Below are 14,145 nucleotides of genomic sequence, written 5' to 3' on the forward strand. Positions count from 1 at the left end.
AGAATGTCATTCTTCTTTTTGTTATTACTGTTCGGGACCAGGTCAGGCTTTTGCAATGTACACCCTGAGCAATCTATACTGATTTGTAATTGTGTGTTTTATTTCTTATGAATACGCTTTCATTTGCAAGAGGAAGAATTCTTATTTCTTCTCTCAGAATGAACCCACAGCAGTGTTGCTTTAATAAAAATAACTAGATAAGGGCTTAAAAGACGTGTTGAGGTGGACTTTTTTTACAGTGTAGCAGCTCTTGGGGGGAGGAGCGAGTGTTTGGAGAGGAAACATCAGGTGGCTGCTTGGACCAGTGGGCCTGGACACTTTTGATTTATCTGTGCATTTCAGAATTATGTTGCCGACCTCTTCACCTGACAGCCATTTGTGTCACCCCCAAGTTCTGTTCAGGCCATCACCCCCACCACCCAAACCATACCAACCACAGAGCATACTGCCTCCAAGCTGCAGTGTCATCGACAGTTCGGTATACACACACATACACACTTGGTCAAGAATAAGTACTAGTAATGCTATTACTGGTCACACAGACAGACAGGCTTTGATTCACCTCTGATTAGATCTCTGAAGCGGTCTTTAAATACTCTAAAGGCTCATTTTGTATTGTGCTGTGCTGTGTTGGCTCATGTGTTCAAAAATTGTTTAATTACATTACTAACAAGATCATGGTCAGGGTGTATTAAGCTGTAATGCACAACTATATGACTGCACACATCTACGTGCTATCAAGTGTTTATTGTATGTTGAGTGATAATAAAAGACTGCAGCTCCTGTAAAGGCTAGATTACATTTATGTTAAATTGTAAAAGCAAATTCTGTCAACATGTCTCAGTAAAAAGGTCACCAAAATAGATTTACTATAAATGATGATGCAACACCTTTCAATTACAGTTTCTGTATAATTTCTCAGTTTCAGTATATTTCCTTAAAGAATTGTCAGTGTGTGTTATTCCAGCATTTTAAATAAACTAACAGCTGTGTCATTCTGTAATATGTGTGAAAGAATACTCAAATCAGTAAGGAAAATGAGAAAGCAATCTGACTTTCAGAAATTTGAGTATAGCACCTTCTAGTGGATTTACACAGTTAAGGCAACAAGGTCTCAGAACTTAAATGCCTCCTAAAAAATGATAAACCTCCACCAATACCAATACTTTTTAAGAATAAGAATAAGAATAATTATATACTTATTATATAATTATGTAATATATTTTCTTGATCAATCAATCATTCGGTCCATTAAGTGTCATAAAGCAACAAATGCCTCTCAAAACTCCCCAAGCCCAAGCTTAAATTGCCTGTCCTGTTTGAGCAAAGCTGCATTCATTTTCCTAATGACATAAGACGAAGGAAAGCATCAACCAATCAGTGTCTGGCACCCTTGAGTCAAAGAAATGACCAAAAAATAATTGACAAAGTAGCTGTTAATTAATTATCTGCTGATCGACCGACTGATCAATCGAACAATTGTCCCGGCCCTGTACAGTACATTCATGCACACACACATATATGTGCTTAAACATACATTTACCTGTCCTTACACATACTTATATACACACATTTACTCTATCACTATCATCATTTAGGCTTCATCAACAGATACCTCTTTAGGTTAAGGTTGAATTGAAAAACAAAAAGGGAAGTGGAGTTCTGATAAAGCATTCAGTCTGAGACTGGAAACTGAAAGTTTTAGAGTTCCAGCTCAACTATTTTGCAGAATTATGACTCTGTCTGTATTGTTGTGGGGGTTTTCAACCTATCTATGTCCTTCACCACTTCATACCAAAAGAGAGCCATTAAATGACCCTGAGTCAGCTTGCGTATGTGCTGCCCTGCTGACCTCTGTCTCAACACTGAGGGGCTGAATTTTTTAAAAACTCAAATGGAAAGTCAGTTGTGTTCTAGAAATGGCAGCTGGAGGAAGGAAACTGTGACATTTCAAAATTTCTATTTTTATTCTTCAAGTGCAGTAAAAAGGAGTGACTGGAAAATTGATGGAGGATATGATACATCGGGTTTACAGTTTTTAATCTGAGAAAACACATGCCATTTCTAATGCAACGTAAAGAACATTCAAATAGGATCAGATCAAGTCAGATGAAACCACACCACTCAACTTAATGTCCGCTGCAGCTTCCTGAGTTATAAAAGTGGTTTACCAGTTTGAAGAAGAAATCAATATAGTGAGGATACACATGATTATGATTGTGAATTTTAGCATCAAAACATGGAGGTGGGCTTTGTGAAGACACCATCTGAGGAAAACACTGAGTTTTCCTCCCAGGATTCGCGGAGCATCCATCATCTTAAAAAGTGATGATCACACTTTCACCAAAGTTTCATGGGATATCTTTTTGATTTCAGTCTCGACATCTTCATACTCAAGCCTGTTTTTTCAGAATGTAATTTTCCCAATGACACTTGTATTTTATGTCTTTTGAAAAATAGCCTTTTTGAAATAATCACTGTGCATTTAAAAAGAAACCCTGAACATAAGAATAATTAAATTACATTTCATAATAAGTAAGCTGAATAAATTATTGTTTAAAACTATATATTTTCCCAAATTCACTGACGTGTTTAATATTAAACACTTTGGGACTTTATACCATACAGCCAGGAAATACTTTCTTCTTAAACACAAGCCTATCCATCTAACTCTATAGAGTGAACTAGAAGAAATAAAGTAGGTTAATGATATACCACTTAACCACTCAGACTGGTTCCTGACATGCTCATAATGAACTAAAGGATACTTGAGGATGATTGCTGTGCTTGAACTCTAGAAGGCGATCAAGACTTCTTCCCACGCGTTCCTAATGCATGCAGGGCTCTGCACAAAGTCACAGAGCCTAGACGTGCTGTAAATCTCCTCATTATCCATTTCTGAGGAAACTCACTCGTCTGCTGACTGACTTGGGTTTCCTATGAATGAAGCTGCTGATGTGCGTGCGCGTGGGTGCAAGCAGAGGTGAGAGGAAGCGCGACCTGACCATGTCAATGATGTGCCAAGAGCTCAGACCAAACCCCCAGCCGTCAACTATTTAACGCACGCCCTTTCTGTCAGTGGGCTTCTTTACAGACAAATAAGTTCTCACGCGCTCCTGCAGAGCCGTCCGCAGCATCCGCGCGTACACAGCCAGTATCAGAATGGGTCTCCGATATTCCCAAACCATCCCTGCGGTTGTGTTGCTGATAGTGGCAATTGTCGGGATTCTGCTGGTGGTCCTTCCGACTAAAGAGATTGAGATGCCTCCTGAAAACATGGTAAAGAAAAGACTTATTCTGTGCATCGCGTCTAACTGCTAACTGGCGCATGCAAAAGCTTTCTGGATAGCTCTGCGAATAGATGCCATCAGTAGTAACAGCCTTGTAGTTGTAGTAGTAGTATTGATGCTCCCGTTTGTGTGTGTGTGTGTGTGTGTGTGTGTGTGTGTGTGTGTGTGTGTAATAGTTATTGGATATTTTCATGTCTCTTTGGTAGAATGGTGGTCACTGTGACTGCCTTGGGAAGGTCTTTTTTTCTCTCGTCCTGTGTTTATATTTTATTTATTTTCAGCCTTTGCAATAATAGTTACATAAAGAGGTCATGAAGACATCTCTTTGGCTTCTTGCTCCACGCTTCACAGAGATGCCTTTGCCATGCAGAGGACAGCAGCTCTGTCTCTCTTGCGGGGGTTCTTCGCGCCTTCGTAGTCGAATGAATCCAGCGCGTGTTATAAAAGCGCATCATCGCTGTTTCCAGTTCAGCCTGTAACTTTTGCTGCATGTCAGGCCTCCACCCCACTTCCTGTCGACCTCTTCATCTCAATCTGTCCAATAAAGATGAAAAAATTTGCAAAAATAACTTTAAAACAAGGAAGTTCTATTAAGACAGTTGTTTAGTAGTAACCTGCACAATTTTAAGAATGCCTTCCAATTTCTGTTCAGCTGTTCAAGTGTTAAACTGTTGAATTTTATTTGTATTTTATTTATGTTGCAGGGAAGTTGAAAAGGTTCAAAGAAATATTTCATCTACCTCCATTACATCCTGGGGAGGGCCAGAGTTCATCACCCCAATATTTTTTGCGGTGGTGACACTTTAAGCACTGACTAGTTAAATGGAATCCCTTACATCTCAAATGTCACTAAACACAAATAGGCAACATTAAAATATAGTGAACTGACAAGTAGCTTGCAAGCCCAGACCAAATATTCAAATTCAAGCTTTTCAGTTGTTACTGCTGCTTAACAACAATCAATCAAACGAAGAGTCGTAGCTGGCGTGTCATAAGCAGTGATGGTCACAGTCTGAGCTTCATTTCTCCTGACCTAAACTTGCTCAGCCATAAGCCTGTGCATCAGCAAAGACTTAAAATGAAACCTGTAGCGTTTACCACATTGCCTGACATGCAGTAGATGTCGACCTCAGAGGTTAAGGGTTTTGCAAAAGGAAGTGACACAGAACACCCCTGCCCAGAGAGATAATGAGCAGAATGAAACAGACAGAGTGAGATGAAAGAAGCAGTTTGTACTCTTTATTTGAGATTCTTTCTGAGAACAAATTCATGTGAAAGGGTACATACATAATCACATCCTGCCATACTTTGCCTTTGCCTGTACAACAATACCTGAATAGAACGTGATGCTTTGAAGTTATCTTTGCAAAAGAGCACACAAAGGGTGACAAAGTCAACATGACTGAATGAATTAAGACACCACAATACATAGCAACATGGCCCCTGCAGCTCAGTGAGCCTGTGTTATCAGAGGTGCACTGAGGTATTTCATACTTCATATTTGCTCAATATGATACATGAGCTTAGCAATATATCAGGATAGCTTGGTCGTTCACCTTCTGTGTTTCTGACACTTAATGCTCTGTCTGTTTCAGTATGGAATCGTTCTGGATGCAGGCTCATCCCACACCTCCATGTACATCTACAAATGGCCAGCTGACAAGCAAAACGGCACTGGGATCGTTACCCAGCACAGCGAGTGCCTTGTGAGCGGTGAGCTCTAGCCATGTGGATAGTTTTGAGATATCCATTTCTGAAACATATTCTTCATGACAGTATGATGCAGCTTAATTTGTGGTGTTCATTGCATTTACAAATCCAGTTTTTAAAAATTCCATTTAACTCCATTATTATCCACAGAGTATATTTTTCAAAACCAGGTTATGTGATACTTGATACGATCAGTAGCAAGTGAAAAAACTATGTTTTGTTTTGTTTTGTAATTTACCCTTTAACCACAGACTGTTCTGGCATCAAAAGCACTCTCACTTTCACTTCCACAATGATATCCTATAGGAACTTATCCAGTGACTTTATGCAGAAGCATTGTCAAAACACTATGTCTTGTGCAAGACCTTTGTTCCTAAGTGGTATACTTCCTCACCAGACAGTTCGAGCCATCTTAGTCATTGGCAGTTATTCCTCTTCTTGCCTTGGTTTGTTTTCAGAGTTCCTTAGACACATAGCCCAGAGCCGTCATCACAGGGGTCATCTATCCTTTTAGACAAGGAAGTCCAGTTTCTTCAGAAGGTCAGAATGAGTTCTTTGCAAGCAGAACTATTTTCTCTTTCTGTCTAGGTGGAGGCATATCCAGCTATGCAGGTGTTCGTGGGGGTGCAGCGAAAAGTCTGGAGGTCTGTCTGGACCAAGCCATGAATGATATCCCAAAATTCAGGCACCACCAAACTCCGCTCTCTCTGGGAGCTACTGCGGGCATGAGGCTCCTGAAGTCAGTAGAAATTAAGAGAGGATATCCCAATAATATTACTACAACTGTTCTCATCAATTATGCATGAGGACATTAATATGGATCTTTGAAGGGTTTAATATAGTTTCATTCTTAACTCTCTTTAATAGCATAGTCAATGCCACAGAGTCCCAGCGGGTACTGAAGGAAGTGGAAAACAAATTGCGGTCTTACCCATTCAACGTCAAAGAGGCAACTATCCTGAGTGGACAGGAGGAGGGGGCATATGGCTGGGTCACAGTCAACTACTTACTTGAGAACTTTGTCAAGGTGAGCTCTGACTTTTCTGTATAAAAACACTCTCCTTTCCATTCATCACATAAGAAGTCACAGAGGAAAGAATCTGGGAGCGTTGGATATGTATAGAAAATTTCACAGCAGTCAAATCAAATAAGGCTGTTTCTGTCTGAGTCAGTCATTTAGCAACTGACAGACTACGGCCGACTGAAAGTGCCATAGATTCATGTTGACTGCATGGCTAAAAAATTCCACACAATGCTTTGAAAGTGCTGAAGTGTCTTTGTCTGGATGTTTTCCTCTGAGTAAGCTCAGTTCAGTGTTGGAATATTTCTATTGTCCTATACACCAATTCAAATTTTGCTGTCTGACATGTCTTTTCTTGCCACTCAGTATGGTTTTGCCGGGCGTTGGCTGAATCCAGGCAGAGATACAATTGGAGCTTTGGACTTAGGCGGAGCTTCCACTCAGATCACTTTTGAGACCTCAGAAAATGTGGATGACAAGAATAATGTGATGGAGCTGAAGCTTTATGGACAAACCTACAAACTATACACCCAGAGCTTCCTGTGCTATGGCCAAGACCAGTTCTTGAGGAAGCTGCTGGCTCATCTTATCACGGTAATGTCACATAGAAGGGGAAGTTCGTGATTTCTGCCTTAAGGCTTCTCTTTCTTCTTGACCACAAGAGAGGCCAGAGGTCAGCTAAATAACTTTACCCCCCGGAGCTCAATCACTGTCTCACTGCTCTACACTTGCCAACAAGGATTGTTGAACTAGTGCCCTGGGAGAGGGGTGCGCTACAGCAACCTGCTGCATCACACTTGCTTAAATAGTTCAACATTTTGAGAAATAGGCTTGGTCTCCTTCTTGCGTAGGGTTTGTTGACAGGACCAATACCAATCAAATGTCTGCTCTTTGAATATGAAGCTGGAGCAGTTGCAGATTTTGCTGCTGTTGGACAGAGCCAGAATAGCTGTTTCCCCCCCATTGTCAGTTTTTACGCTAAGCTAAGCTAAGCTAAGCTAAGCTAACTGGCAGCTTCATCGCAGACAGATAAGCAAATGATAGCAATCGTCTCATCTAACTCTCGGCAAGTACATAAATAAGTGTATTTCCCAAAATGTTGAAAATGTCACAACATCCTGTTTAATGTGAACTGAGAAATGATCTCTCTTGGGCTTTTTAAGTGCTACAAAGTGCACTTTATCATTTGGAATTGACCGCGTTGATTATTGTCAAAAAGTTGTGGATGAAGCTGGCAACCTAAATGTGCTTTTAACTGAAATATATGATGTATGATTGTAAATATGGAGTATAAATATTACCAACCACTGGTGCTGGTAAATTGTGAACATTTTCTACAGTATTCTACAGTTTTGGGGGGGGGGGGGGTTGGAAAAAAGTGTGTCATATGCTGCACTTTGCTTACACATTTACCAAAAGAATATTATAACACTTTTCCTTTTTGTCTCTTTCAGACTCAAGGTGTCAAGACCCAAGTGTTCCATCCCTGTTATCCTAAACAGTTCAACGTATCTATCAAGCTAGGGAGGGATGTCTTCGATTCTCCCTGTACTAAGAACTATAGGCCAGCCCAGTTCGACCCCCAGATGTCTGTGTCAGTAGTGGGCACAGGAGATTACCAGAGCTGCCTGGACAACGTAAAAAAGATGTTCTCCTTTGACAGCTGCTCCTACTCCAAGTGCTCCTTTGATGGAGTCTTCCAGCCCAGCGTGAGAGGAAGCTTCATGGTGAGGGACACAGCAACAACCTAGAGCTGAGGGGGCAAAAGTTACATAAAAGCCCAGAATAGTTTTTATTCACAGACCAAACATTTCATGTTCACGTTTGACAGAGTGGCAACATTGTCCAGGGATGAAACATTTCCTTTCAAACTCTCCGTCCCATTCTTCTGAAAGCGATATCTCAGAAACACCTGAATTTCTTCAAATTGGCACAAATGTTCACTTGGACTCAAAAATGAACTGATTCGATTTTGGAAATCAAGGATCAAAGGTCAAGGTCACTGAAACCACACACTACACATTTCTTTTATACAGTTAAATGAAGAATTCATACGCTGATTATAACAAAATTTCATAGTATAAAATGATAAAGTGATGACATTTTGTATCCTAAAGGTCAAAGGTCAGCTTCACTGTAACATCATAAAGTTCTATAAAAACACTTTCACTTTTCTTAACTGCAACTTGACTGGTTGGTGGAGGCGTACAAGCACAAAGCGCTAATTCTTGTTTCACTTTCAATCCAATTCTCATTTCATTTTCAATCTGAAATTTGCAGAGCTCAAGATTATGTCCAAAGTAACTTTAACAAGCTCCTGCCCATGTAACTGTACTATCACAATCTCTTCACAACCAGTGCTGTAGTGGTGGATACGCTGTGGCGTCCATCCATCCATACCCCTCCATGAAACTTGTGTGCCATGGATTAACAACTTATTTTCTCCAACATTATGATTTAAGACAGTGCTTTTGTCCAGACTTGGTGCTGTTGCTTGCAGGAGGCACTGCTTTATGGGCTACAACATGCTCGCAGCAATGCTCAAGGATGTCAGCCTATCTGTCCTTGATTTTGGCCATGCCATGAAATTTGGCACAGACATTCATTGTTCCTTACTTCATACCTCAAACCTCTAAGGTAAACCTCTTAGCCTCTAAACTTGAAATGTCTATCAACATTTACCGTACTGTGTTGGTGACATCTCGGACATGAAGGAAACTGGGAGTGATCCTGGATGAGGAATTCTCATTCTCACCAAACATGGCAGCAGTAGCTCCTGTAGATTTCTCCTGTACAACAGCAGAGGGATCCAGTCTTTTCACACTATAGGTCCTTCCTATCCAGAGTCCCTCGTCTGCCATCAGACCTCTGCAACTAATGCAGAATGCTGCTGCGTGTCTGGTGTTCAACTTCCCAAAGTCCACAACATTTCTCTCCTTCAGTCACTACACTGGCTGACTTTTGTGGCATGCACACACTTCAAGACTCTGGTGGCAGTCCACAGGACAGTGAAAGGAACTGCTCCATCATACATTCAAACCATGGGTCAAATCCTACACTTGGGCACTCACGCAGAGTCCTCTATCATGCTTTTAGCTTTTAATTTGAGAGAGTTGTGCTCCAGTTTTTCACATCTTACTGTTGTACCTTTTCAGTCTGAATGCATTAATTATGCTGCAAGCCACTTTGAAGAAAAGCATCTGCCAAATGGATACAATGTGATGTAAAAAAAAAACAAACAAAAAAAACAACTGATTAGTCGTAAGAGGTCTAGCAGATGTTTCCGTTATAGACAGTAGTTTATATCCCACCCAGGATTTGCTGTCAGTTGTTTTGTTATGATTGATTATTCAAGTGAATTTCAACCTAAGCATTAAGGCAGTGCTCAGCTTTCAGTTACGACAGTATGTTTCCAAGCTATTTTCATCTATCTGTGTCTCCTCTTCTCCACAGGCATTCTCTGCCTTCTTCTTCACTCACAGCTACATCACCCGCCTCACCAACATCCCCGTCAAATCCCCCAGTCAACTGAAGGAGGCAGTCCAAGTCGTCTGCAACATGACCATGTCTGAGGTACTCTCGACCACACAGCTCTCCAAGTCTGGCCTCTAATAACTAAGAAGCTATTTGCTATTAAATGTTCTAGACATTGTTACACTGATGATGGACAAGATGAAGAATTAAAATTTGAATTACAAACTGAAAATCTTATCCCACTGTATTTCCACTCACAGATGATTGAAAAGACAGACCAGTCAGAGAAATACATGAAGAATGTCTGCGCCGTCTCCAATTTCATCCAGGTCCTCTTAATAGAAGGCTACAGTTTCGATGAGCATTCCCTTCCTACCATCTCTTTTCAAAAAGAGGTCAGGAGTGATGGAAATAAACACTTTTGTTGACCTTTTGCTTGGATTTCAGTCCGTGTGTTCAAACTATTGACACCTAACTGGAGCACTGTCTGCTACCCTGAAATCAGGAAGCTTGTCCTTGTTGTGTTGTGGATTCAGTGGGTCTTCTCTTGTTTTACAGGCTGGAGGAGCATCTGTAGGCTGGGCCTTGGGGTACATGCTGAATCAAAGTAGTATGGTACCAGCAGAGAGGCTTGGACTGATGAAGGCTCTGCCCTCAGGACCTTGGGCTGGTATTGTCTTCCTCTTCATCACCATCCTCCTCATTGCACTGGGATACCTACTGATGCTATACAGAAACACAAGAGCTAAAGAAGGCCTGGTGTAAGAGCAAAGGTGACACACCTCCAAGTCCAATTCCCATTCTTCTTCGAGCATGCAGATCCTGGTCTAAAGCGCTTAATCTCTTCTGAAAAGAAAAAAAACTTGAAAGAGAATTTTTGATTTTTTTGTTTCACTTGATTGTTTGTGCGTGTTAGTGAATTCAACAAAACAAAGCAGCTAAATATGTCCTGCACAGTTTTTCTTTGCAAATCCACAGACTTCCTGCTCACACGTGAAGGCTCACATCAGTTTGTGTAAATGTGTGAATAAAACATGTTCTTTGTAAATGTGTCACATTCATTATGTAATATCACACCCACTGAAGACGACCACATTAGAGCATCACTGCCTCTGTTTTCCCCTTGTTATGACAGAAACGATACAAAGAACCAAACTCACACAATTTACATTTATGAGTCCTCAGCTGTGGTCATCGTAGAGACATTTTTCTCAAACAGATGTTTTAGCCACACCTTATTCATTTTAATCAGCTAACTGAATCTGTCATCTGGTATAAGCAGGACTTCTTAGGTGTTGATTCATGTTTGTTCATTTTCCATTTCACTGTGTTCACCGCGGCTGCCTAAGACAATTGGTTTCAGAGATTCTGTTGTCATTACACACATTGTTTGTCAGATAGTGAATCAGTGACGGGTGATCAGATCAGCAGCATTAATGTGGATGATTACAGTAAAAAGAAAGCAGAACTGCAGATAGCTAATTACTTCATGTATTGTTCTGTTGAAGAGCTGACATGTCAAACCATTGGAGGCTGATTTTGATGACCTGGTAAGCCAGTTAGCTCCAAAGGCTCCAAAAAGTCACAAGTGATGTATTTGTCAGAAACAGAAAAAAATAAATAAATAAATAAAACTGAACTTCCAGAAGAAAGAATTTATTGCAGTCCCAGTCCCAAGACTGGACAGCCTTGGGTGGGACCAGCTCTAGGGAGAGAAGACTCATTACTGAAAACAACCAAGACACATGGAATTGTATTTACTCTTTCTTGTGCTCAAAACAATGTGCTGTTTGTGCAGCTGCTTGTGTGTAACAAAAAATCTGAAGTCACATTTTTAACAGTTGCTAGACGGAATACGGTGATGCATTTAAGATGCACAGCACAAATCCTCATGTTTCTGGGAAGGAAACCCCAAGTACCAAATGTGACCATGTTATTTAGGTGTATAGGAGCTTTTGGGCATGTGAATTTGGCAGTCTGTCAAATGGCTGTAATTACAGCACAATTCACTTGACACATCTGAATATATTCACATACTTAAGATGAGAGTTTGCACTTGAAGTCATGATTTCATTTCAGATTCTGTACTGGAGCTACCGTGGGTGTGTACTCTCACTTCTGTAATTTTAATCTGTTTCGACTCTCTTTACCTCTCCCAGTTCTCTCCAGCAGTGACAGGCTGGACATGTCTCAAAGACCCATGTCCTCTGGGTCTATGACATGGTCTGCTTCTGGCAGTGGAACGCCGTCACCAAAACATTCCAGTACCTGCAGCATTACTGGTGGTGTGGTGTTTTTGCTCAGTGATTCTTGTGTGTGTGTGCGTCTGTGGATGTTTGGAGCAGTGATCATGCAGTGAGTTTATTGAGCGCTCACAGTCAGCTGTCCACATCTCCTTTTCTTCCTGCTGTTGTGGTGGAAGAATGTAAAGACAATTCTGAGCACTTGTGTGTCTTTCCTGGCCCACTTTCTGCCATCTGTCTCTCCCTGTAGGAGGTCGAATGAGTTTCTGTCCATTCAAGGAAAAACTGATCTGCCCTCTCCCTGTATGTGATAGAATAAAATGTTTTGTTGAATGCAAACAGTTGCCTTGTTTATTTTGCATATTAATCAAACTTCCTTTTGGCTTAAAATGAACAGTTGCTGGCATTCATTGATATTCGTTTGCTGTCCATGTTTAAGAGAATGTCTTAACATTAGTGTCATTGTGACCATAGAAGCACAGGAAAAATATTCATACATACATACTGTAAATCAGTGGTGGAAGAAGTACTCAGTAGCTATAGTGTAGAAATACTCTGTTCCAAGTAAAAGTCCTGCATTCAGAGTTTTACTTCAGTAAAAGTACAGAGGTATTAGCATCAAAATAAACTTACAGTGCAAAAGGAGAAAGTACTCATTACGCAGAATGGAACATTACAGAATAATGTCTGTTATATTCTAATTATTTGCAGGAATTCTTAATACTGACATTAATGTTGCAGCTGCAACTTATTCTGGTGGGTGAATTTCACTCTGGGGATCCTCCTATCGATAATATTATATCATAATTCATTTATGATTGTATTTTATATTATCTGCAAATTATCATAAGTTGTAAATGCAGTGGAGTAAAAAGTACGACATTTGCCTCTGAAATGTAGTAGAGTAGAAAGTAGTAGATAGTGGAAAAACTCGAGTAAAGTACAAGTACCTCGACCTGTACACTAATCAGCACTCACTCTCTCTCTCTCTCTCTCTCTCTCTCTCTCTCTCTCCAAAAAAAAAAAATGCTTCATTGAACACAAGTGAAGTCAACGAAACGTAACAATCAAACCACATTATGCATGAAAGTTGCTGCAAACACAGTCGCAGCTGCTGCCTGACTGGAAACCACTGAACAGGTCGACGGCACTGACTTGCTTGGAGCTTTTGAGAGCCACACGAACCACGTGACCGCGTGGCGGCAAGATTAAAGAGTGTCGCAGCTCTTTCAATGGCGCTGATTTTGTCTGTAATGTGTTCACTGACAAAATGACAAAATGGGCAGCGGCCAACGCGACGACTACAATGCCCCATGTGCAAAGTCATTTGAAGCCAACAAACAACGATTAAAAGTGTGTCTGGAACCTTGTTTTGGTCATTATCATTTCTAAACACGTTCATTATTTTCAGTCACAAACACAAATACTCTTAACAGGTGACACATTTAAGCCAACACAGGAAGTCCCGCGGTGAACGACTGACCACTTCAACAAAGCGTACGTCCTGTTTCCGCAGAGCGCGAGTGAAGCGTGAAAAAGTAGTCATTATGCAGAATGGAGCATTTCAGAATAATGTCTGTTATATTCTAATTATTTGCAGGAACTCTAATTATTGATCTATACCGACATTAGTGTTGCAGCTGCTATATGTGGAGCTAATTGTTTTATTCTAGTGGGTGAATTTCACTCTGGGGATCCTCCTATCGATAATATTATATCATAATTCATTTATGATTGTATTTTATATTATCTGCAAATTATCATAGGTTGTAAATGCAGTGGAGTAAAAAGTACGTTATTTGCCTCTGAAATGTAGTAGAGCAGAAAGTAGCAGATAGTGGAAAAACTCGAGTAAAGTACAAGTACCTCGAACTGTACACTTAATCAGCACTCTCTCTCTCTCTTTCTCTCTCTCCAAAAAAAAAAAAAAAAAAAAAAAAAGCTTCATTGAACACAAGTGAAGTCAACGAAACGTAACAATCAAACCACATTATGCATGAAAGTTGCTGCAAATATAGTCGCAGCTGCTGCCTGACTAAAAACCACTGAACAGGTCGACGGCACTGACTTGCTTGGAGCTTTTGAGAGCCACACGAACCACGTGACCGCGTGGCGGCAAGATTAAAGAGTGTCGCAGCTCTTTCAATGGCGCTGATTTTGTCTATAATGTGTTCACTGACAAAATGACAAAATGGTCAGCGGCCAACGCGACGACTACGATGCCCCATGTGCAAAGTCATATGAAGCCAACAAACAACGATTAAAAGTGTGTCTGGAACCTTGTTTTGGTCATTATCATTTCTAAACACGTTCATTATTTTCAGTCACAAACACAAATACTCTTAACGGGTGACACATTTAAGCCAATACAGGAAGTCCAGCGGTGAACGACTGACCACTTCAACAA

General features: G+C 40.6%; 1 protein-coding gene across 1 annotated transcript; it reads left to right on the forward strand.

Annotated features, from left to right (window-relative positions):
* Nucleotides 1-3,102: 3,102 nt before the first annotated feature.
* On the forward strand, nucleotides 3,103-10,829 carry LOC143321038 (ectonucleoside triphosphate diphosphohydrolase 2-like). Its single transcript, XM_076731138.1, has 9 exons — nucleotides 3,103-3,279; nucleotides 4,886-5,003; nucleotides 5,589-5,739; nucleotides 5,868-6,027; nucleotides 6,388-6,615; nucleotides 7,476-7,748; nucleotides 9,475-9,594; nucleotides 9,756-9,890; nucleotides 10,054-10,829. Exons 1-9 carry the CDS (start codon nucleotides 3,163-3,165, stop codon nucleotides 10,258-10,260), a joined length of 1,509 nt encoding a protein of 502 aa, XP_076587253.1. The 5' UTR covers nucleotides 3,103-3,162; the 3' UTR covers nucleotides 10,261-10,829.
* Nucleotides 10,830-14,145: the final 3,316 nt, after the last annotated feature.

The sequence above is a fragment of the Chaetodon auriga genome, chromosome 5, assembly GCF_051107435.1.
Source record: "Chaetodon auriga isolate fChaAug3 chromosome 5, fChaAug3.hap1, whole genome shotgun sequence".
Taxonomy (NCBI): domain Eukaryota; kingdom Metazoa; phylum Chordata; class Actinopteri; order Chaetodontiformes; family Chaetodontidae; genus Chaetodon; species Chaetodon auriga.

Coding starts and splice junctions, on each gene's coding strand:
- LOC143321038 (XM_076731138.1), top strand. CDS start 3,163: ATGGGTCTCCGATATTCCCAAACCATCCCTGCGGTTGTGTTGCTGATA. Junction 5,004..5,588: donor CAGCGAGTGCCTTGTGAGCG/GTGAGCTCTAGC, acceptor CTTTCTGTCTAG/GTGGAGGCATATCCAGCTAT. Junction 6,028..6,387: donor TACTTGAGAACTTTGTCAAG/GTGAGCTCTGAC, acceptor CTTGCCACTCAG/TATGGTTTTGCCGGGCGTTG.